The sequence below is a fragment of the Pecten maximus genome, chromosome 7, assembly GCF_902652985.1.
Source record: "Pecten maximus chromosome 7, xPecMax1.1, whole genome shotgun sequence".
NCBI classification, from domain to species: Eukaryota; Metazoa; Mollusca; class Bivalvia; order Pectinida; family Pectinidae; genus Pecten; species Pecten maximus.
In genome coordinates, this window is record NC_047021.1 from 32,452,755 (window position 1) to 32,478,747 (window position 25,993).

The 25,993-nt window shown below is 36.6% G+C and overlaps 1 protein-coding gene across 9 annotated transcripts in view; it reads right to left on the minus strand.

Annotated features, from left to right (window-relative positions):
- Window positions 1–25,993, minus strand: part of LOC117330606 (plasma membrane calcium-transporting ATPase 2-like) — a 172,651-nt gene that overhangs the window by 56,739 nt on the left and 89,919 nt on the right. For 8 of the 9 annotated variants that reach the window (XM_033889029.1, XM_033889031.1, XM_033889023.1 and 5 more), the window contains 3 exons: window positions 10,880–11,103; window positions 6,030–6,221; window positions 4,862–5,095 (listed from right to left, as the gene is read on the minus strand). In XM_033889029.1, the coding sequence (XP_033744920.1) occupies window positions 4,862–5,095; window positions 6,030–6,221; window positions 10,880–11,066 (613 nt within the window). In that variant the 5' untranslated portion in view covers window positions 11,067–11,103. Of the gene's footprint in view, window positions 1–4,861; window positions 5,096–6,029; window positions 6,222–10,879; window positions 11,104–18,692; window positions 18,708–25,993 lie in introns of those variants that run through there. The other variant, XM_033889026.1, reaches the window with a different exon arrangement.

Here is a 25,993-nt window from a genome sequence, read left to right on the forward strand (position 1 = left end):
ACGATATACTTGTGTGTTACCCATACTACGTCTGACTCTATGATATACTTGTGTGTTACCCATACTACGTCTGACTCTACGATATACTTGTGTGTTACCCATACAACGTCTGACTCTATGATATACTTGTGTGTTACCCATACTACGTCTGACTCTATGATATACTTGTGTGTTACCCATACTACGTCTGACTCTACGATATACTTGTGTGTTACCCATACTAACGTCTGACTCTACGATATACTTGTGTTACCCATACTACGTCTGACTCTACGATATACTTGTGTGTTACCCATACAACGTCTGACTCTACGATATACTTGTGTGTTACCCATACTACGTCTGACTCTACGATATACCTGTGTGTCACCCATACTATGTCTGACTCTACGATTGACCGTGTGTGTTACCCATATACGTCTGACTCACGATATACTTGTGTGTTACCCATACTACGTCTGACTCTACGATATACTTGTGTATTACCCATACTATGTCTGATCTACATATACTGTGTGTTACCCATACAATGTCTGACTCTATGATATAACTTGTGTGTTACCCATACAACGTCTGACTCTACGATATACTTGTGTGTTACCCATACAACGTCTGACTCTACGATATACTTGTGTGTTACCCATACTATGTCTGACTCTACGATATACTTGTGTGTTACCCATACTACGTCTGACTCTACGATATACTTGTGTGTTACCCATACAACGTCTGACTCTACGATATACTTGTGTGTTACCCATACTATGTCTGACTCTACGATATACTTGTGTGTTACCCATACAATGTCTGACTCTATGATATACTTGTGTTACCCATACAACGTCTGACTCTACGATATACTTGTGTGTTACCCATACAACGTCTGACTCTACGATATACTTGTGTGTTACCCATACTACGTCTGACTCTACGATATACTTGTGTGTTACCCATACTATGTCTGACTCTACGATATACTTGTGTGTTACCCATACTACGTCTGACTCTACGATATACTTGTGTGTTACCCATACTACGTCTGACTCTACGATATACTTGTGTGTTACCCATACTACGTCTGACTCTACGATATACTTGTGTGTCACCCATACAACGTCTGACTCTACGATATACTTGTGTGTTACCCATACAACGTCTGACTCTACGATATACTTGTGTGTTACCCATACAACGTCTGACTCTACGATATACTTGTGTGTTACCCATACTACGTCTGACTCTACGATATACTTGTGTTACCCATACTATGTCTGACTCTACGATATACTTGTGTGTTACCCATACTACGTCTGACTCTACGATATACTTGTGTTACCCATACATATGTCTGACTCTACGATATACTTGTGTGTTACCCATACTACGTCTGACTCTACGATATACTTGTGTGTTACCCATACTACGTCTGACTCTACGATATACTTGTGTATTACCCATACTACGTCTGACTCTACGATATACTTGTGTGTTACCCATACAACGTCTGACTCTACGATTTACTTGTGTGTTACCCATACTACGTCTGACTCTACGATATACTTGTGTTACCCATACGTCTGACTCTATGATATACTTGTGTATTACCCATACTACGTCTGACTCTATGATATACTTGTGTATTACCCATACGTCTGACTCTACGATATACTTGTGTGTTACCTATACTACGTCTGACTCTACGATATACTTGTGTGATACCCATACTATGTCTGACTCTACGATATACTTGTGTGCTACCCATACTATGTCTGACTCTACGATATACTTGTGTGCTACCCATACTATGTCTGACTCTACGATATACTTGTGTGTTACCCATACAACGTCTGACTCTATGATATACTTGTGTTACCCATACTATGTCTGACTCTACGATATACTTGTGTGTTACCCATACTATGTCTGACTCTACGATGTACTTGTGTGTTACCCATACTACGTCTGACTCTACGATATACTTGTGTGTTACCCATACTACGTCTGACTCTACGATATACTTGTGTGATACCCATACTACGTCTGACTCTACGATATACTTGTGTATTACCCATACAATGTCTGACTCTACGATATACTTGTGTGTTACCCATACTATGTCTGACTCTACGATGTACTTGTGTGTTACCCATACTACGTCTGACTCTACGATATACTTGTGTGTTACCCATACAACGTCTGACTCTACGATATACTTGTGTGTTACCCATACTACGTCTGACTCTACGATATACTTGTGTTACCCATACTACGTCTGACTCTACGATATACTTGTGTATTACCCATACTACGTCTGACTCTACGATATACTTGTGTGTTACCCTATACAACGTCTGACTCTACGATATACTTGTGTATTACCCATACTATGTCTGACTCTACAATATACTTGTGTGTTACCCATACTATGTCTGACTCTACGATATACTTGTGTGTTACCCATACTACGTCTGACTCTACGATATACTTGTGTGTTACCCATACTACGTCTGACTCTACGATATACTTGTGTATTACCCATACTACGTCTGACTCTACGATATACTTGTGTGTTACCCATACTATGTCTGACTCTACGATATACTTGTGTGTTACCCATACTACGTCTGACTCTACGATATACTTGTGTGTTACCCATTCGTCTGACTCTACGATATACTTGTGTGTCACCCATACTACGTCTGATTCTACGATATACTTGTGTATTACCCATACTACGTCTGACTCTATGATATACTTGTGTATTACCCATACTACGTCTGACTCTACCATATACTTGTGTGTTACCCATACTACGTCTGACTCTATGATATACTTGTGTGTTACCCATACTATGTCTGACTCTACGATATACTTGTGTGTCACCCATACTATGTCTGACTCTACGATATAATTGTGTGTTACCCATACTACGTCTGACTCTACGATATACTTGTGTGTTACCCATACTACGTCTGACTCTACAATATACTTGTGTGTTACCCATACTACGTCTGACTCTACGATATACTTGTGTGTGTTACCCATACCTCTGTTAATTAATTTAATTTGATTGGAATACATTTTGATTAGGCAAAAAATCTGTGTTTTGAAAATTGTGTAAGTGAATCATGATTATATGGTCACAAATTGAGTCTTATTGATTGTACGAGTAGATGCAGTGATATGGACATACGGTAACATTTACGATAATACAATCATGATGAACCACTGCAAATACCCAAACACAGTCGAGCTATCACGATCAATTTTTTTTCTAAGCCGAAACAACAAAAATAAAACTTTAATTTTCACTGTCGTTTTTCTGCTTTTTCAAAAATCTGGATTACTCTACATCAAGTATTCGATCATGATGCCATCACAAAATGAATTTCAATGACCTTTTGGGGGTCACACTCTTGTTCATTAGTAGAAGTAATTTTCAAAATGATTTGAGGTTAGCTTTTTATTTATTAATACTGCCATAATATTTTCACAGGCCAATCCAACCTCCAATTGAACTGTTGTATATTTATGTATAATCACATGCTGTTTTTTTCACTTATGGACGGATATGGCCATGGAATAAATGAACTTGAACTTTAATTATTATCACTTTTTTTTTTTGTCCTCATAGAATCTACAAAATGTGAATTTAAGATGTTTTCAAGAATTTCAGATGAGAAAACAATATAAATGATGACATGATACCAAACCAAATTTGTTTCTGGTTTTTTGGTGCACTCTGGGATTGAAATTATATAAGGGACATGAAATTCATGAACAGCAAATTTATTATAATCACGTAAACACTTAACACTTCCTCTAAATAATTCAGTCAAGACAAAAATACTACAGCTGAAGAGTAGAACACAGGTAGAGAAAATTGTCTGACCATGGTACGACTTTGTTTTTTGTTTGTTATGGCATCGGAATCAATATGCTTTATTGGAAATAGACCTTGGTGTCTAGGTAGTCTTCATTATAGACAGGATATACATAGCTACCTTAGAATTTTTACTTACAGAAAGCAATTCCATCATACCCATATATATCCTGATGTGTAACATCTATTTACACTGTATAAACTAATAGACCTAATAAACACACAGTGTGCTTACAAAAACACAAAAGGGGTTCACTTGTGTTAAATTCGGGTGGAACAAATAACTTTTTACATATCTATATGAAGCAAAAGCAATCCTGAGTCTTTTGATAAAAGGCTGAAGGTTATATCAGCAGATCAGTGAGGTAATGAAATGTTTATATGTTTCAATAAGTACACATGTTCTTTTCCTGAAAAAGGTGGGATGAGTTTATAGGGGCAGTGCGCTTTTAGGTTGATTATGTTATATCTGACAAATATGGTCTTTCTCAAATGTATGGTTTCTCATATTTTCTACTGTTTTGTGTTTCATCATAGGCTTCTCAATGATACTGGAATTTTCATGAAACAAGCTGTGTGATCAAGAGAGTGGTTTGTTTCAAATGTTTTTGTTTTAAGACTGTTTTCTTCAGTGAGTTAATTTTTCTTATGGAAGTGGTGCATCATATTTGCATTTTTGTCCAATAAGTTTAACATTGTTCGACAATTCCCTACAGCTTCTATCAACTACTCAGTTGGACATGTACAGGAGGTCGAAATACAGGAAAATAGAGTAAAAACCTCCCAAGCTGACCCTATTACTGTAATTCTAACCAGAGAATCAAACTTCTCTTGTCTTTGTGAAAATGTGAAATCAAGGATAATATTAATTTTGGTATAGGATACGATGGATCTACAAGTGTAGGTCAATTAAGAAAGAGATCCAGATGGAGCTTTAGCATTTCGATTTTTTTTTAAATCCGAATTACTGGTACCTACCATATTTGATTTGGCATATATCCCCTACAACGATTTCCCCGACGGGAATGTTGATATCCTGTCCGCCACGAATTACAGAGAACTGATGATCATGTTCTATTTTACTCTGAAGTCCTCGGAATTGTTTTTCCTTTCTCCAGTCATTAAAAGCAGTCACAAGAACTACAACAATTACTGCTACTAAAATGGCCACCCCTTCTATCCATCCAGCTTCCGATTCAGAATCATCTCCACCTGTAACGGCAAAATAACAATCATTAAAACACAACGGTCATCCATAATCATTTGTATATGACTAAACTTATTAACTTTTGTACAATAAAATTTTACAGCATTTCCAAACTTTAACAGATTAACACAATGGTGGATTAGTGCACCTTAACTATTTTACATAGAAATGTTATAAAAGAAAGTGTGCTTATGATTATATGCTTATAACTGCAATCATGATTTAACGCAATGCTTCTAAAACGAAAAACACTAAAGAACGGCTCTAGTAATTGAAACTGTTATCTTGAACTCTGATAAATCAAAAACCTTGCGCAACTTGTATGAAAAATTCAGCTCTAAGAGTATAGTTTTATATAAAATATACTTAATTAACTTGAATACTTGGATATCGGATATCTTGAAGCTTTTCCATGACCCACCCGCTGACTTAGAAATAATGAGTTTCGACTGTATATCCATCAGCAGAAGTAAGAGACACTAACTATATGCACCTAGGACTATTCAATATTTTACAAAGTACAGTTTTGGGCTGATGTACTGTTATTAGCTTCTTTATCTAAATTTTCAAATTCTTAATATGTGTCCGTCCCACAGGAAATAGCAGCTACAAGGAGATCTGTGTGGGTCTTCGTCAGAAATGATAGGCGTAGAATGTGGTATTTAGTGACATGCAGATAAGAAGTCATAGGAGAGCTTGCATGTGTATCCACAGTCACATTCAAAATTGTGCTGAATATGCAAGATTACTTCTAAAATAGCTGGCAAGTCAATATCAAATTCTGAATGTACAATTTCTGAATCTCTTTTTCCTTGAAATTTCATTTTCTAGCTTGCATTTATTCATGAAAATGAATGATCTAAAAAATGAATTCTTGTTCAAAAATGAATCTGATATTCAGCTAGACATAGCTTACCAGTCTGTGAGATATATCCTTACCTTCTTTTTTTGGAGGCCTATAAAAAGATAATCCTAGAGAAATTAATGCAGCTACTAAAAGAATAATTAATGTCACATCTTGAATAGCTTCCCACACAAGTTGGAGGAAGGTTTTAGCAGGCTTAGGAGGTATCACATTGGAACCGAATACTTTCCGCCGGTCTGCTAGGTCAGCCGGTGAACCAGGAAGTCCTGCAAAGAATAAAACAAAATTTAGTTCATGCTCTATTATATACATAAGCTAAATGAGGCAACATTCTGAATTTATAATCACATTGTATAGTCTTTTTCCAAATTCATCCCAATTTACCTCATTAGAAAATTTGGCATTTTTTTATCAGAAAATTCACAACATTTTTTTGGGGTTTTCATACACTTATCTATTTCGTTTTTCCTCAAAGTGTATCAAATGACATGTCTAAGATAAGTATTAAGTGTCACCATAAAAGTACAGCTGCTATGTGTCAATAGAAACAAGACATTGTATTGACCTTAATGAAATTTTGTTTTAAATATAAACTTAACTTATTTTACAACAACTGCAAATCAAGTTATAGTATTTACATCTGCGTTTGTTGGCCCGGATGGAAGTGCAAAGGGGTCTTGTTGTGGTGGTAAATTAGTGTACCCAGGGAAAACTAACATGGTTGGGCAGGTGACCCCATACCATTTCACATCTGATAGGGGAATCATATGGTTGCAGGTACAATTGCCCTACACAGTACACACCTTCGTACATCTTGTCTGTGGTGTAACATATCCCAGTATTTTATACCATGTAAATTCGATTTCCCCACTTATTTCCCTATAGATACCTCTCAGACTCCCTACAATTAGGTTTTGTTACTAGCACCAAATTGTCTCCATGTCCAGATACTGGTAAGCTTATGATGATATAGGTGTATAAAAACAAGACAATTTGATTTGCAGGTCCACAAGATAAGCAGATATCTTGTGTGCTGAGGCAGGGTTCCATTAGGGAAAACATGTGTATCTCACAGCAGACAGTTGACAATTTCACTCATTTTATGTTAGAGCATGTTATGTTACAGCATGACGCATTTCGGTACATTCAGATGTCCAGATGAAATGTTTTGATGAAAATTGGGTCTATAGGTACATCAAAACTGAGGTCAAATGTCATTCCATGAAACCATTCCATCTAATACTGTAATGCTGTTCAATGTTTGTATTTTCTATCTTTCGTGGTTTGGTGCTTTTGAATTATTGCGGGTACAAACTTTTATGGTCAGCCCATACAACAAAAGTATATACAGCAATGTTCATTGTATTTATACTTGTGGTTACATAGCAACCATGAAAACTTTCCTGTTATACTGCATTAGTGTCAATAATGACATACAGATTTTAATGTTATGATCATATATGCTCATTTTAATGCTATATTTAAAGAAAATTTATAAATATGATGTCCATTGCCTCAAAATATAAAACCCCACCAACAAATGTCCAACTGATCAATGAAACCTATTCCATTTGCAATTTCATGTCAATTATACAAATCAAGTCTATCTCTAAGCTTTATAAAGTCGATCCTTAACCTCTACAAATTCAAACCACAAGTTTTACAAACAAATAAGCTAAACAAAGTCTTTCCAAAAATTCCACAGACCAATTTAATCCAGAAGTTCTATAAATTAATTCAATCCACAATTTATACTAACCAAATCTATCCATAAGTTCTACAAACCATGTCTGTCCATAAGTTCTACAAACCACAACCAATGACAATGTCTAATTTCAAAGAAGAAATACATGCACCACTTTGAAGTCAAGCAGATCAATGACCTCTCGACTGACTAGGGTTTTAACCTTTAGCAGAAGGTTAAAACATCACACCTTGGACATAGCATTTCACGCAGGTCATAGTTGTTTGATCTTTATAATACAGGGAAATTTTCAAACATGTCTGATGACAATGTCTGTATATTGCAGAAACATTTCTCCTGGATATATAGAAGTTACTTTAAACATGGAGATTGCTGTTGTCATGGAGATGCATGATTCAGTTAGTTATTTTCAGTTTGTCTAACCAAAATCTCCTATATCTGCTCGCAAGGGATTATGCCATATAGGGTATGTCAACTTTTTTTACGTTCTGATTAAAATTTATCGATGCAATTCCTATGGGTGTTGCTCAAGAGAACTTGCACTATTCCTCACCAGCAGCAAGATGCTGAGCCGCAGGTCAACAGCCAGCTAAGTGCAAATGAAACACAGCCAAACAGGCCACAATATCATCATGGAAAACCAGTCACGTTCCCAGCTGAGGTAACACCTTATATGGGTATACAAATTTAGAACTGACAGTTCAAAAATAAACACAGTAGTCAGCACAATGTCTGGAAGGAAATTCTTTATAATTTGGAAACCTATGTAACCTGCCTTTCAATATGTCACATGTATAAACCAAACTTTAAATATTGTTAAAACCTGTATAAACCAGACCTTCAACATAAAGACATCTAACTAGGTCTTTCTGTATCAATATTTTCTGTAGTGATCCAAAGCTATCTGAGTACCTGTATTCTGAACATAGAACCGAGGTGGCACGGTTATTGACCGTATGTATGTAATTGGGAGAAATCTGTACAAAAAAACATATTGGTCTCCATGGTTTGATATAAAGAGCAAAAAGAAGAAGCATTTTAAGATTAAGGACGATGGCCATATGCCATGCAGTGATAGTAGCAGTTACAATTGCTGTTGGCTCAGGTCTGTATCGATCTCACTTAAATCAATGTTATCACTGTAGACACTTTGTGCTTTATAGTAAAACGTTCACAATCCAAATTATCAGCATTTGCTAGTCAATGTTGCACTTAATTTGTAGCGAACAAAATCGTGAAGGAATAAATGCTCGACATTAATCATCAAATCCAACTCCAATTAAGTGAGAATTATGATGCAGAGTACAGGTTTTGTCAAAACTACCATCATTATTCTGAACAATTTGTTCAATGGGTGGGGGCTCATAGCCAATTTCAAGGTTGCATCAATGTCATTTTGCATGAAACTGCAGCATATTCTCTGTACAAGATTTGATGAATGTACCTAATTCCTGTACACTTTGGAAATGACTGCCTAAGTAATAAAATGCCTAAATTATCTATGATTTGTGAGCAAGTAATGCAGATGAGAGTCAATAAGCTGTGAAAATGAAGCAGAAAATGTTGGGAATAACCAAATATTCTGACTTTGAAACAGTCTCTCTGTCTACCATGTCCATCTACCAACAGACAATATCTCTGAACCTACAGGTACATTAATATTTACTATGGAGTTACTGATCATTGTAATAACAAAGACGTACCAAAACAAGCATGATGGGTATTGCTAAAGCAACACATGTACCCTACCAGCACCAGCTATAAATAGTAACAGTGATCTTGGCCTTGATACAAAAACACAGAAACTCCAACTTGTCGGAGATATTATGGTGCTTTAACATTGTGAGAAGTTTTATCAAAATCTATCAAGGAATGAAGCCGCTAGAGCGCTGACAAACTTTGGCAATACGTACATACGTACAAAACAGATGGAGAGGAAACCTATAGTCCCACGTGTAGGGGACTAACAATATGTCCATGCAGTGCTATTAGCATCGAAATACCTCAAGATTAACAAATATAATAAACATCTATATATAAACACACTATTCATAGCCAGCAATAACACTGCCTATAAAAACCAGACCAGTATGACAGAAATATTAAAGGTTTCTGGCTTCGGAGGATGATTGCAGATCCATCATCTAAAAGTACAAGTGCTACAACTTTTGTGTCATCCCTCATTTATTGTTAAAGTGCAAGTTTTAATAAGCATGTGTGCTTGGCTTCTCACATCAACTACGTAAGGTTTCCGATTCGATCTATAAATATCATAATTCTGTACTTTCCTCTGATATCCTCTTTCAAGAAAATATGTCATTTAATTCCTCCCATAGTTTATTTACTCCAGAATAACAGGATTGGATCTAGTCAAACAAATTAACTCATAAGTTCAGTAATAATCACTGAATTAGAACAGAAAAACCATTCACACCAAGAAGTGGTATCCCATTATTTGGTTTCATTTTATATAATTTTTCCGACATAAAAGGAAAAATTATCTTTGAATGAATATGGATCTTACCAAAGTCCAATGCCAAATGCAAAAGAATATTGCCCTATACAGTAAAACCTCTTCATCACAAACTCTGATAAAGCAACAATCTTGCTTAATTAAAAAGTAAAAATTTAGTTCCAATGGAAAAAAAATTATTTAAGATATACTCAGTTACCTTGAATACTGGTGATACTCTGATATATGTCATCCATTGGCTTAATAATGAGGTTAAACTGTAAATTATCTTCACTGTTAAACTTCTACTAATTCTCCTCCCTATCTTTGACGTCTTGACTCCCAAATATCTATCTAATGAACCTATCACCCCACAAGGCATTGGTAAGTCGTCCAAAACTTTAACGTGCATGGACGATGCATGATTTACAAGTGTACAACCAGACCACTAACTCTGTTGGACACAAGTTTATTTTACAACCTACCTACAAACCAGAACATGTCTTAGACATAAAATGCCCCCACTGCCACTTGACACCCTGAAACACAGTTTGGTGAGGATGGCATCAGCAGTTCCTTAGATTAGCTAGTTACATTGCATCAGGATGGGATGGGGTGGACTTGCGTAACACTATGCCCCCCCACCCCCCCCCCCCCCCCCCCTACCCTAAATTTCATGGCGGGAGCAACAACATAAGATACCTGATGCTAGAAAAGGCTAGAGAATGATGCCTAGACAATTGTCGTATACTCTTGCAACAGCTTACCTTCTATGGGAGAGGTGTATAAAAGGCGACACAACTCGGTGACACCGTTGTACTTTGTTTGTATGAGGTTGTAGCCTTCACTTCCTCTGTGCTCCATCATCTCCCGGAGCTCCATGAGAGGGACCCCATACTGACCCTCTGAATGCCGGGAAAGAGCTATTCCATCTGGGTGGTCTTCCTCCGCCATCCTTGGTATGTTTTTATCTATTTTCACTTCTTAAATTCTGCAACAATGAACAGAAACAACATTAACAATACTTTAAGCAAGAAGTTATTTTCAATATTATAGACTGCTTATGAAAGGATTCAAACCACAAGTAAAACCTTATAAAGTCTGTCACTTTTATGAATTCATACCTGTGATGTGATTTATTTTTGATAGTATTCAAGCATTTTTATGCAAGATTTAGATTTCAAACATATCTTTATTTCCAGCGGAAATCGTTAGAGAAATTACTTAAAACTGTTCAAACTTCAATTCCATTTCTTAGTATTTTCAGTATCTTCCCCAACCTAGAGAATGGTATAAATCGTTCTATTACTGAGTATATTAATATTATAATGACAATATTTAACATATTAGTATACTCAGTCAACAGCATTCCATAAACATTTTTCAGTAGCTACAAATCTAATCCTGTATTATATTCGAGGAGGGAATTCTTCCTTCTTCAAACAACAAATTGGAAGATACATAGTAAACAGAATTTCTATTGTAATTCTTTATAATTCTGGTCGGGTAGGAAATGATACATCCTATTTCCAGACAAAACTCTGATAATAAGAAAAAGAGAAAAGACTTAAACAATGGAAGTACCAACAAACAAAACCACAACACATCTCCTCTGAATCTTATGTCCCTTTCCCTCTCAATCCTACTAGATACATCCCTTCCCCTCTCAATCTTACTAGATACATCCCTTCCCCTCTTAATCCTACTAGATACATCCCTTCCCCTCTCAATCCTACATGATACATCCCTTCCCCTCTCAATCCTACTAGATACATCCCTTCCCCTCTCAATCCTACATGATACACCCCTTCCCTCTCAATCCTACTAGATACATCCCTTCCTCTCTCAATCCTACTAGATACATCCCTTCCCCTCTCAATCCTACTGGATACATCCGTTGCCCTCTCAATCCTACAGCCTACATCCCTTCCTCTCTCAATCCTATAGGATACATCCCTTCCCATTTCAATCCTACATGATACATCCCTTCCCCTCTCAATCCTACTAGATACATCCCTTTCCCTCTCAATCCTACTAGATACATCCCTTCCCCTCTCAATCCTACTAGATACATCCATTCCCCTCTCAATACTACATGATACATCCGTTCCCCTCTCAATCCTACTAGATACATCCGTTCCCCTCTCAATCCTACATGATACATCCGTTCCTCTCTCAATCCTACATGATACGTACATCCCTTCCTCTCTCAATCCTACATGATACATCCGTTCCTCTCTCAATACTACATGATACATCCCTTCCCCTCTAAATCCTACATGATACATCCGTTCCCCTCTCAATCATACATGATACATCCGTTTCCCTCTCAATTCTACAGCATACATCTGTTCCCCTCTCAATCCTATAGGATACATCCATTCCCCTCTCAATACTACATGATACATCACTTCCCCTCTCAATCCTACATGATACATCCGTTCCCCTCTCAATCCTACATGATACATCCGTTCCCCTCTCAATCCTACATGATACATCCATTCCCCTCTCAACCCTATAAGATACATCCGTTCCCCTCTCAATCCTACATGATACATCCGTTCCCCTCTCAATCCTACTGGATACATCCGTTCCCCTCTCAATCCTACATGATACATCCCTTCCCCTCTCAATCCTACATGATACATCCGTTCCCCTCTCAATCCTATAGGATACATCCGTTCCCCTCTCAATCCTACATGATACATCCGTTCCCCTCTCAATCCTACTGGATACATCCGTTCCCCTCTCAATCCTACAGCATACATCCCTTCCCCTCTCAATCCTACATGATACATCCCTTCCCCTCTCAATCCTACATGATACATCCCTTCCCCTCTCAATCCTACATGATACATCCCTTCCCCTCTCAATCCTACATGATACATCCCTTCCCCTTTCAATCCTACAGCATACATCCCTTCCCCTCTCAACCCTATAGGATAGACTCTTTCCTACTCTTAGTTCTGTTGAAATACATCCTTCCTGTACTCCCACAGAAGACACCAGCAATAAAATTCCTAAAATAGGACTCCACTCTCACAAATAAATTCAATTATGGTGGAATAGTGTGTTTTGCTATTCTAATCCAGTGTGCAGCATCACTTATAGCATGTATAAACCATGAACATGGCCATGAATAATGGATGAAGGTTTGAAATTCCTACTGCTAAATATAGGGTTATGGCACATTTCAGGCCGCTAAGTCCCTCCCAGATGTATCGCACTACCAGACCGATTCTCTAACGAGTCTATATAGGGTTTTTAGCTGAATCTGTTATTTCTGTATGAGAAAATGATAACTGTATGAGAAATCCCCAGACACATGCAATATTTCAATTACAAATGTGTGTTTTGGGTTTGTGTGGTCATTTAGTTTACAATATAGACTTTAAGGTGATAAAAAACAAATTCCTGTTTTGGACCGGTACAGTTCAATGTTCTGTAACTGCATGATTTATGAATACAAATGACTTCGTGAGTGCACATTGACTGCATGAAACATGAATAGTGTATAAGATGTCTGATGTGTCAGTCTACTGTCTCTGTAGGGGTCTTCTTATACCACAAATTAGTAGGCCTTCGTGTTGGTTGTGTATGAACTGATTGACAAAGGACTTGGGAGACATATTTTATTGATCTTGCATGGGTTCAAAACATAGAAGACCTAAGGATATAACCAGTAAACCTCGAGTGAAATACTTCTTGAAGTTCTACCAGGGGATATCGCATCAAAAGATCTTCAAGGAAAATCGAGAAGGGAACCTATATCATGAGATCTCGGATTTGATCTTCCAAGATCTGGGAATGTTGTCTATAGGTCATACAAAGTGACCCAAGAAGAGAACCTATATCCCAAGATCTGAGATTTGATCTTCAAGGAGATCAGAAATGTCATTCAGAGATTTGAGCTTGATTCTTAAAGAAGACCCCAGTAGGGAATGGATATCTTAGATCTCAGATTTAATCTTCAAATCTGGAAGTGTCCTCTATAGATTATAGATCTGAGAAGAGAATCTTTATTTGGAGATCTCCGATTTGGTTTTCAAGGAGGCCGAAAAGCAAATGTACATCCCAAGATCTCAGATTTAATCTAAAAGATCTTGGAATGTTGTCCATAGCTTATACAAAGAGACCTGTGTAGAGAACTGGTATCCTGAGATCTCAAGATTTAATCTAAAAGATCTTGGAATGTTGTCCATAGCTTATACAAAGAGACCTGTGTAGAGAACTGGTATCCTGAAATCTCAGATTTGATCTTCAAAGAGGTCTGGGAATGTTGTCTTTCAGTCTAAGTTTGATCTCCACTGAGACATTGAGACAAGTTCTTTTACCAGAATAAGATGGCAATGCTGTTCACATAAACCTTGATTACATTCCACCTGATGGATCCCGACAACAATATAGACCAAGTTATACAACATTCATGTACCTAAACTCTGAAAAGCATCTCAAACTGAATTTTTTTTATTATTGAAATGAAATTTCTCCAGTTGGTTTGATACAAATTTCTATTGTATTTCTGGGGAACTATGAAGGAAAACCTTGTAAGCTGTTCCAAAGAAGACCATACATGAGGTGATCTGGCCTGTGCCAGCACTGTCAGACAGCCTGGGCTTGTGGAGAATCTAGTGATGAATACTGATTGAGTTAACACTGATAGAAAGGCTGAAATAGCCATCAAGTCTCTCCAGCAAGGCACACAAAAGGTCACCAAATTTGCAAATTCAAATACAGTCCTTGCTCCCTGGCAGGAAAATGTTGTGTGTCTGCGTTGTTCGATCTCCACATTCATTTAATTTTCCTGATATTACAAAACAGTCTGATGGACACACATTTCTCTGCTTTCAATCAAACATCAACTTCTTGACCAACAGTTATGTAATTACTAAAGAACCCGTCCCCCTTCCTATAATTACTTCTACTTTTCTCAGCTTTCAAGGTTTTGCCTAAGTTAAGTGTATTGGTTTTAAGACTAATCTAAACCATCGAAAGTTGTCTTTCTCGTCTCTATTTAACAAAGTTAACGTGAAACTTCATTACATAGCATTTTTCTGTGAAATGAAATTACTTCCCCTGAATAGAAAGTAGTATTAGCATGAACAGACATGCAAGAAGCACAATTGTAGTCAATACAAAGCGGGTTGCCTGCAAAACACAATCATCTCCCCTAAAGAATAATAACCGGTTACAAAACTGGCCCCCATACGACAAGTGCAAGAAAGCAACATAGAAATCAACAATGTCAAAAGCACTTAATGTATCCAATAAAATTATCTCCCTAGAATCGAAGGTACCCATCGTCGAAAACCACAACGCAACAAGCACAGGACGTGGAGTCAATATGAAGCAATTAATCTACAAAATAGAATTACCTCCCCTGAATAGATGGCAAATGAGAATATGAACACCACGCATGCACGCAACAAGCACAAATTGTTCTAGAAACTGAAGCACTTCACAGACGAGTCGGGGAATCTTGGAACAATTATAACAGTTTTTAGCTGCCTCTGACCTTTCCATCTGTGTCTGTCATTTACAAATGGGAATCCAATAGTGTGGATAAGCCTGGTTCCGCTTGGTGCCTCCCGGGCTCTATCGGGTCCGGGAATGGCCTCCGCTTTTATCTCATGACTCAACACAACGAGAAGATGCTTAAAACAGATCGTAATTGTTGGTTGGATGATAGGCTGGGGGCCCCCTTAGAGAAAGTGCACTATACCTACTTCTCTCTGAATAACAATACCCTCAACAGTACATCAGTAGGCCTACCATTGCAACACTGTATTTCTGGCTGTTGGTATTACCACCCTCCTTTTCTGGCTGTTGGAATAACTACCCTTCTTTTATTGCCATCTGCATTAACACCCTCATCTCTGGCTGTAAGTATTACCATGCACCCTCCTTTATTCGGCTGTTAGTATAACCACCCTCCTTTATCTGGCTGTTAGTATAACCACCCTTCTTTATCTGGCTGTTAGTATTACCACCCTCCTTTATCTGGCTGTTAGTATAACCACCCTCCTTTATCTGGCTGTTAGTATAACCGCCCTCCTTTTTCTGGCTGTTAGTATTACCACCCTTCTTTATCTGGCTGTTAGTATAACCGCCCTCCTTTTTCTGGCTGATAGTATGACCACCCTCCTTTATCTGGCTGATAGTATTACCACCCTAATTTCTGGCTGTTAGTATCACCACCCTCCTTTATCTGGCTGATAGTATGACCACCCTCCTTTATCTGGCTGATAGTATTACCACCCTAATTTCTGGCTGATAGTATGACCACCCTCCTTTATCTGGCTGATAGTATGACCACCCTCCTTTATCTGGCTGATAGTATGACCACCCTCCTTTATCTGGCTGTCTGAATTACCAGCCTCATTTCTGGCTGATAGTATTACCACCCTAATTTCTGGCTGTTAGTATCACCACCCTCCTTTATCTGGCTGTCTAAATTACCAGCCTCATTTCTGGCTATAAGCATATTACCACTTGTCTTTCAGCTGTTAATATTACCACCCTCCTTTTGAATTTCCTCCCTCCTTTTCTTGCCTTTGGAATCACCAGCTTCCTATTCTGACTGTTTAATTACCAGTCCCTTCTTTTCATTAATTTATAACAGTTTCTTTTTATTTCCATTTATATAAAATTCACTTATGTATTTACCCAAACCTAAAACTTGCATGAGTTTGTTACAAAATAAACCTCAAATGGATCAAAAACAATATTCCTGATATCAGGAATAAAAGCTTGTAATTTGTATTTAATGATGCTGGTGTATATATCACTTAGACAGTCCAATCACAAGCAGAACGCCACAGAACAATGTTGCTGAAGACAAGTTGAAAAGGCTAAACTAATAATGTATACCATTCCTTTACACCAAAATGGTGACAAACAAACAAGCAATGTTGTAATTTATTTGAATCCACTAGTAAACGTACAGGATTAATATCCTACAGTGAAGTTCCATTTCCCCCAAGAATTTTAATCAAGTAAGACAGTCTACTATTGCAATCAATCTTTTTTTTTTCACTCTATCCAATTAAGTTGACAAAAAATGAATAAAGCAAACATTTGATTTTCATTGTCATCATTCATATAGGCGGGCTGCATTGGTTCGCAGCTTGTTCTAGATTTCTGGCCGATACATATATGCTGCGCTGGTAGTGATTTAATTAGTGTATTTATTGACCGTTATCCATCGAGTGGATTGGTGATGTAGGGAAGAAGAACACCCAATATAACCAGGCTGCAGAAACAGCCACACAATTGCAATACCCATAAAGTTGACATGAAACTTAATTTAAAATCTCCTAAATCATTTGAACCTAGTAGCATTGGAACTCATTACATTAACACTGCATGGATTTTATAACCGTTGAGCAGTGTGTCTTATGTATTCCATGTGAAATATTTTTGACAAGAAACATCAAACAAACTTTTATTCAGCCATCACAATCTGTACCCCAAACAATGTTATGGTGTTCTGTTGTATATATTATGTACATTTTAAAGAGAAGAGACATGACGGTGGCCATCACCGTTACTGAAGAATGAAAGTGGAATGGATTGGTACCAACATAAGGCAATCCATTTCAAACCACAGCCATCCAGCTCTGTGCAATCAATGTTTACCTGAATGGCCAGCAAGATGTAGGGTAAATGCAGGAAAACAAAACATAGATAACTGACAATGCATTACCACGTCAAGTACCGGGAAGTGGACTGGTATTACTATCAGAATCATTCTTCATTCCAGATTTCTAAATACCACGTTAAGTGGAGTGGTATGACTATCAGAATCATTCTTCATTCCAGATTTCTAAGAATTTCATATAAAAAAAAAAAAAAAATGTGACAAGTACATGTATATAAACAACCCAAATAAATTTGTAAACAAATTATAATTCTGAAATTGAAAGCTAAACAACAAAGAAGAAATGGAGATACCAACACCCGATACTGTGTTATTTTTAACACAAAATTAATCACTTTCCTCCATAACCACACAAAAACAACTTTCTCTCCTATGTAAACTCCAGATTAAGTGGAATATTCTGCTAATTGACCGATCTCCTCCACATCAGAAAGTCTAAACGGAAGCTTTATTTCACTTGTGCTAGGGTAAACAAAAGCATTGTCACGTGGACAGAGGAAAGCAAACAGTAGGGTATAATAGTGTTTACACAGGTCTGGGGACCACCAGCTTCTGTCTGATGTTACACATCAACTTACTTTGTCAGTTTAACTTATACACAGATGTTAGTAGTCAATAACATCCAATTTTTAAATATATTAATCACCAGCGAATTTGATAATAAAATATTTGTGTTAAAACACAATTGAGAAAAAATGCAACATTTTTTTTCTGGTAGGTTATCTACAAAACCTGAAAGCTTTCAGAAACAAAGCTAAACTTGTTGATAGAAACTAATTTGTTAGCAATTATCCGGGATAATTTGACAGATTGGTAAAACAAATTCCGTGCTACTGCTGTTGACAGAGGGATTGTACAATGATGGCTCGCATATTAGCTAGTATATGATATTTACACAAATCAAACAAGAAAATACTTACTGAACATATAACAAATCAGGTATGGTAAAGATGGAAACTAAAGCTCTTCAGAAAATATACATACCCAGTTCATATCACATGATGACAAAAACAAATGAAGTGACACCAGAACTATGTATATACTGATATAGCTAGTTACACTTGAACAATGCACTCATGGTTAACTTCTACAGCTACTAAAACTTTCTAATAAGAGTAAGAGAGAGTATGTGGGCCCGGATATTACACATATATGTACACCCACCTTGTAGCTTAACCTTCACTCATTTGTAAAAGAATTGTTGAAGATTTTTGTAATGATATATCACTACTCCAGTCAAGTGCTGATCTGATCATCACAGTTTCCCACTTGTATGAATCATGCGTGACGATACACATCATTTCCTTCCCAATAATACCACTTCATTTCACCACAACAAATTTTTTTTTTTAATTTTTAATTTTTTTTTTTCAACTCTGACATATCTGCCTATGTCTTTATTTGCTGTCTTATGCTATGTCCACCCTTGTCCATGTCAAATTGATTCTGAATATACAAGAATGTCTCATGAAGTCTTTCCTGTTCCTGACTAAAACAGGAAACATGCCCATTTGCCAGTTATGTCTAGCCCATGGTTAATCATAAATATAACAACTGGAAAACAAAAAGCCGCCAGACACTTACATCAAATCATCTTACACTTCTAAGCAATGTATAATGTGACATTTCAGGAACCATTCTGTTTTCACCATCTAGTCAAAATATGTTATTTGTACATCATAATACAGTGGAACTTCGTTAACTCGAACTCGGATAACTCGAATACCCCGCTTAACTCGAAGTACCTCGCCGGTCCCGGCCGAATTCTCTCTTTATCTTAGTAAAAAAAACTCGGATAATTCGAATTCGGATAACTCGAAAAACTCGGATAATACGAAGTAAAAATTTGGTCCCAACAATAAAAATCCTACTTGAAATGTTCGAATAATTCGAAGTATAATTTTCGTCGATCGGTGGCAAACGCCGACATTTTTTAAGAGCTAAATTCCGTTTGTAATACTGAACATATCGGCACTACTAACCTACATGTTATTATAAGTGTTTCATAAATTCATAAAAGAAATTGTCGGTTGAATCTTATAACAACAAGTCTTAGTGATAAAAAGTACTGCTTTACTTACATCAGGTAATTTCCCAAGGCGGTCGCCGATATCAGTACACACGATAGTCAACAACTCATCTACCCGTTCGCTCAAGCGGAACTAATCTCTGACACACCGGTAGATCTACCCGGCTGATGTTTTTACAGGTGTAGAAATGACACAGTCACCGGCGCCTATTAAATCTTTAAACTGCTGAAACAATAGCGTAATTACTGCCGAGGTGTTCAGAGTACAACTGTAACGGCAGTGCTGTCTATTAAATCGGATAAAACGACAACTCAGTTACAGTAACATTTTATACGCACATGCGCAGCCCAACTTCCGGTGCTAATACACATGGAAATGGCGTGGTTATCAATATAAAGTAAGTAGGCCGATCAAACAGTATTTTATATATGTCCAATAAAAGGCAATGGTTCTGTTACGTTTTTTATACAATCTGTGTTAAACTTAAACGGTTACTTGTTTTGACATTAATAACTTGTTATTTTGTCGAATTCCGTTTTATCGTTTACCTTTTGCAAACATGACTTGCACATCAGATCGTTATTGAAGTGACTAAGTGAAAGAAACTTTATCGTGACTGCATATCGGCAAAACTACACCAAATTACAAGTGACAAGTGACGAAACATTACATATATATTTACATGTATTGACCAGTCTTCACACTAAACTGATGAGCGACAGAGCGAAGTTATAATGATTATATAATGTTGACAAATATTGACCAAACTTTTCACCAAAAACGATAACTCGCTTAATTCGAACACTCGGATAACTCGAAGTTTTTTCGTGGTCCCGTCGACTTCGAGTTAACGAAGTTTCACTGTACCATCAACACAGGTCCAAATAGCCGTCGTTAATTTCCTATCAAAATCCCAGAAATGAACATTGACCAAATTCGCACACATTACAAATGTTATCAACTTAGGAAATGTCTAACATTTTTTTTTTTTATTATTATTTTTCTTATCATGGAAAGTGGACATCAATGTCTCCTTACAAATTACATTTATGAATACAACTAGGCGCCAATATATCCACACCTAATCAAATCTTCCTGAACATATATACGATCAGTTCTTCCTAAGTATCTGAATTACTCCTGAGTAATGAAAAACCTTTTCCATTAAAGAATAAATATTTCTTATCTTTCTAACTATACAGGTTTTCATGCCTTCAATGTTCCACTGGACTGACGGATATATGACGTAACAACACAAGGCTCTGTAGTAAAGATATCATCAAATTTTCCAAATAATCAAGTCAATTTGTGGGGACGTCTTAGAAATCAGGAATGAATCAGTCTAGACAGATAACCAGCCTCTGACCAATTCATCATTAGTCTCCAATCTCAACCACTGTTCAATACCGATTTCTGCTTCAGTTACAAAGTAAAAATAACCAAGGTAAACTGATACAACCTTCAAATTTGTTTCTTTTCAGAACAGAATCAATAACCTCATTATATTATTTTTATCTCAGTATCAGCTAACGTATACTAAAATTTTAAATATCACCAGAAAGGTTTCTCATTGTGTCGCAAACATATATTCTGTAGATGTAATGAACCCAGAGGATGATAATATGTTTCCTCTCCATCGATCTTGTATGTAACACCAACGTTTGTCAGGGCTCTGTCGGCTTCATTCCTTGAGGGATTTTGATCAAACTCCACACAATGATAAAGGACCATAATATCTCAGACAAATTACAGTTTCAGGGACTTAGGATCAAGGCCAAAGTACCCAGTATGCTTGTAATACAGGATAAAATCAATATCAACCAGTCTGGTCATCAATTGTAATGTAATCGACCCCTGCGTATATTTATATTTACATGTCTTTAAGATCAAACAAATTTTACAGTGTACATATTAATAGTAAGCCACTATTCCAAAGTTTCCTCTAATTCCTGGCAACAGAGCCAGGTTTTCACCCCGTGAACAGCCAGGGTCTGTTGTTTGAATAAAGATCTCATCGTGGTAGTTGGTGACTCCCTCACTGAACAACATATGAAAGGCCTGTCGCATTCCATCTAAAGCAATTAGGGAAAAGTGTCTTGCCCAAGGACACAACCATGACAGCACAGATGGGTTTGTTTCTCAGCTTCCCGAAAAACACAAAACGACATGGGTAGGTGTATCAAGCAGTAAATGGAGAGAAAACATAGGGTTGTTTCAGTATGGATGAAAAACACAACGGTGATCTACACAGGGACAGATTTAAGTCAAGTTGAGAGGAGAGGGAAACAAATCTACCAGAGGATAATGGTGAAGACTACAATTCAATCTCCATTGCTCCCTGAGATATAAAGTAAACATACAAAGGGTGTTGGTTCTCAGGTTTATAGTTTCTCTGCCTCACAAATGTAACATCTGGTCCATTTTATTTATTCTCTGAGCTTCAGGAGAATTTCCACTGTCCAAGACATCAAATGGGTCAATTATTGTGGAGTTATTCTGACAGGACGATAGCAGTTTTACAGGCCACATGGCGTATCATTATAACACCAGTCTGTCCATTCTCTGACAATGCCATACAGACACTTCTTGTTTGCTGTGTTTATCCCCTGACAACCAGGGTCATCTTGGAAGAAGGGGTTTGGGAGCTGAAAGAAGTGTCTCAATGTAGTAGTTGGTGACTACCATACTGAAAAACATACAGGAGACCCATCAAATGCCATCCATAGCAATTAAGGTAAAGTGTCTTGTCCACAACAGCACAGACAAGTTTGTATCCTCATTTTCCAAGAAACATAAACCACAAGACATAGGTAGGCAGTGTAAAAACATAAAGATACAGACATAGTAGCTGTTTATTGTGTTTACTGGTATGCTTCCTGGAGCTGAACCATAAAGAGTAATCTCCCCTTTATATTAAAACCATCTTTTCATCAAAGCTTTGCAAAGCAATCAACTACCTTACATCCAATTTTACTTCCTTACAGGCAACCACAATTGTTTCACTATATATGTCCTAAGGAATGAGATACGCAATTGACAGCAAAGGATCTGGATCAATTTAATGACTTTTATCAACTTGGAAAAGAACAGAACTCTATAGATGTGTGAGGGATACTGGACAGGAAATCAAGTGAATTTTACCTCTTCAAAAAAACCTGACCAAGGTCACAACACCTCCAATAGGGCAGGTTTGAATCCCATCCAAAACCACCCAGGTCTCTGAACCAGATCATTAGAGCTTTATCCGGCACACATAACTCCTTACTGAGCCAGCCAGGTCTGAAAACACTATTATACTTATGTTACAGTGCTACAAGCATGTGTATCTACACTTAAGGCCTAGTGCATCGTCTTTTTATCTTCGTATGAAATTCTGTAGTGTACTTAATAACACTGGTAAAACTGGGAATGTACCATGCAATTTATCGTTACATCGCGTACCCTAGGTCATTATATTGTTTTAATGCGATACATTCAAACAAATACATTACGCAACATATACATATGTTGATAATATTGCATTGTAACAAATTATGAAACATTCCAAGAACACACTTGAAACCCATCTTATAATGTAATGGCAGCTAACTAGAGTAAAGTTCCTGTATTGAAAACACATTGTGTAACTATAAACTACAAAAGAAAAAGAATTGTTGAAGGTTCATCAACGACTGAGAGGCTTTATCTGCATCCATTTAATTGGCAGGATGACTTCAAAAAAAGCAGGGTAAATGTTCATATTGAAGCAAAGGCCATCGAATTGACAGGGTGACTTTAAAAAAAAGCACGGTAAATGTTCATATTACAGAGAATGCCATCGAATTGACAGGGTGATTGCTATCGTATTGAAACAAAGGTCATTTTAAAGTCTTTCCTAATTTTATCCTAGGCACAAAAAATTCCTCATACAAATGACCTTCACAGCTTAACATAGAAACCTGCCATGATTCTAAAGGTATCTATTTAACAACTGTCATGGACACATGACAGCTCTCATTTCAGAAGAAAAATTATGTGAAAATAAAAATTCCAAAAATGCTGCAGGTACAGATTTGAAATCTGTTCCAATAGCCCATAATGTTTTTACAGTATAAGACAACGATGTGATTGATATAGACTGAGATTAATAGTCGGGAATACTAAAATGGAAGACTCCTTGAAGGAAATACCTTCCACTGGCTATTTTTACCACCATTCTGACCTACTGGATCAATACTACGGTTCCGGAGTGAACAAGGCATGGTTAGGTCAATACAAGCAGCGGGCTCACATAAAACCCTATTTCAGATCTCTTTTGGAATTAATTCGACAAAAGACAAAATCACTTACATTACCATGGTAATAGAATTTCTTTAATTTACTGAGGAGAGGCTGTTTGTTTCCATGATTATTCTGTACCATGACTGGGCAGTCAGCCCCAGCCATTATTATACCAGAACTGACCAGTGAAATCAATACTGACCGATAACTAGCCATTCTTAGACCTTACAATCAAATAAGGTTCAACACCTCAGCAATGTCTAGACTAGACTCTCAATTTTCACAGTACTTTTTCATAATCCCTTCAGCACAAGTCAATTGGTGGAAATATCAATAACGAACAGCTACAGTTGAGTGTAGACTAAAGGTTACACCCAAGTGCACTCCGAGTGCACTCCATTTGGACTTGGAGTGCACTCCGTTTGGACTCCAGGTAAACTTGGAGTGCACTCCAAGTGGACTCCGAGTCTAACTGGAGTCCTATAAGACACCATGCCTACCCAGTTCTATAATCAGACTATATCATATATATATATTAATACTTTGATGCTTTTAATATAATTTACATATAAATAAATAGATTTTTACAAATTACTTTTGTTCTGTTAATATTACTATTAACATTTGTTTAGTCTACTCGGAATATTTCTTTTATTGTTAATACATGGTAATAAAAAAAAATGCCTACACTGTACATGTTAAATTTATATTTATTAAGATCCATAAAAGACAGTTATACAATTTATGCTATAATCAGGTTTCTATGAAAGTTAATTCATATTTCATTAAGATGTAAGTAAATTGTATTTCATTTTATTAAGGAATTGAAAATTATTTCAATTAGAATATTTATTACTGTACATATATCATGACTGTAAAGGAAGTTCAGATAATATATCTATATTACGTTATTGATTATTCAAAATATTGAAAGTTTACAGTATTTAATGAATTATGTGTTTTTTTCATATAAGACATTCTCTACATATATGTACTCAATTCAGGCAAGTAATTATAAAATGAACAATCATTTTAGTTGATATATAATAGGTTATATATATTAAAATGTATCATTAGAAAAATATACATTTACAACTGTACATATTTACGAGCATTATCTAGTTAAATTAATGTTCTGACATAACGTACACACAAGTATGTAGTTCTGGACTACCCATAATAAATGACAGTATCTGTTTAATTGCTATTATTATTGGTCATGCATGACTGACTCTGGCCTGACACCCCTGATACTGTGCCAGGTGAGTTTTAGGAGCCAGCTACAGGTACTGTCCTGAGTTCACAGAAATACCTGTGTCAATACTGTCACTGTATGGCTTCAAATGATGAAGCTGTGCAAAACAGGGTCACAGTGTTATAACCTCAGGCCAATTAACAGAACAGTAAGATTATCTCCTGACTTGAAGGAAAGGACTGTAGCTCTCCATTTGAGAGGCCTTAATCAGACCAAAATTACATGTATAAACTAAATACCAGTGTAATTAAGGTGGAAATGTCAAGATAAGTTGTAAAACCATTAACAAATTGGTTAACAGGTTTAAGAAGACAAACTCTATTGAAATGAAGTCATTCTTTACTGAAATTAGAAAGTAAAAATAAGCTGTTTCTTATTACATTGTAACCTGTCTAAACCATAAGTCCTTGAGACCAAACGTATTGGCTGGTTTATGCAGGTGTCCGGTATGTAGAGGTACAATGTTGAATGATATAAGTTCAAAAAAAATTAATGCAAATCAAATTAAGAAATGATGCAGTTCTTATCTTGTAAGATTCAAAAATATAAAGATATTGCTTTAAAAAAATAATTGTAAAGAAAGAGATTAAACGAAGTAAAAAAAAAAAATCAGTGTAATTCAAAATGGTATTATGAATGTAAATTCACCATTTCCCAAAACCAACCTATAGCTTTA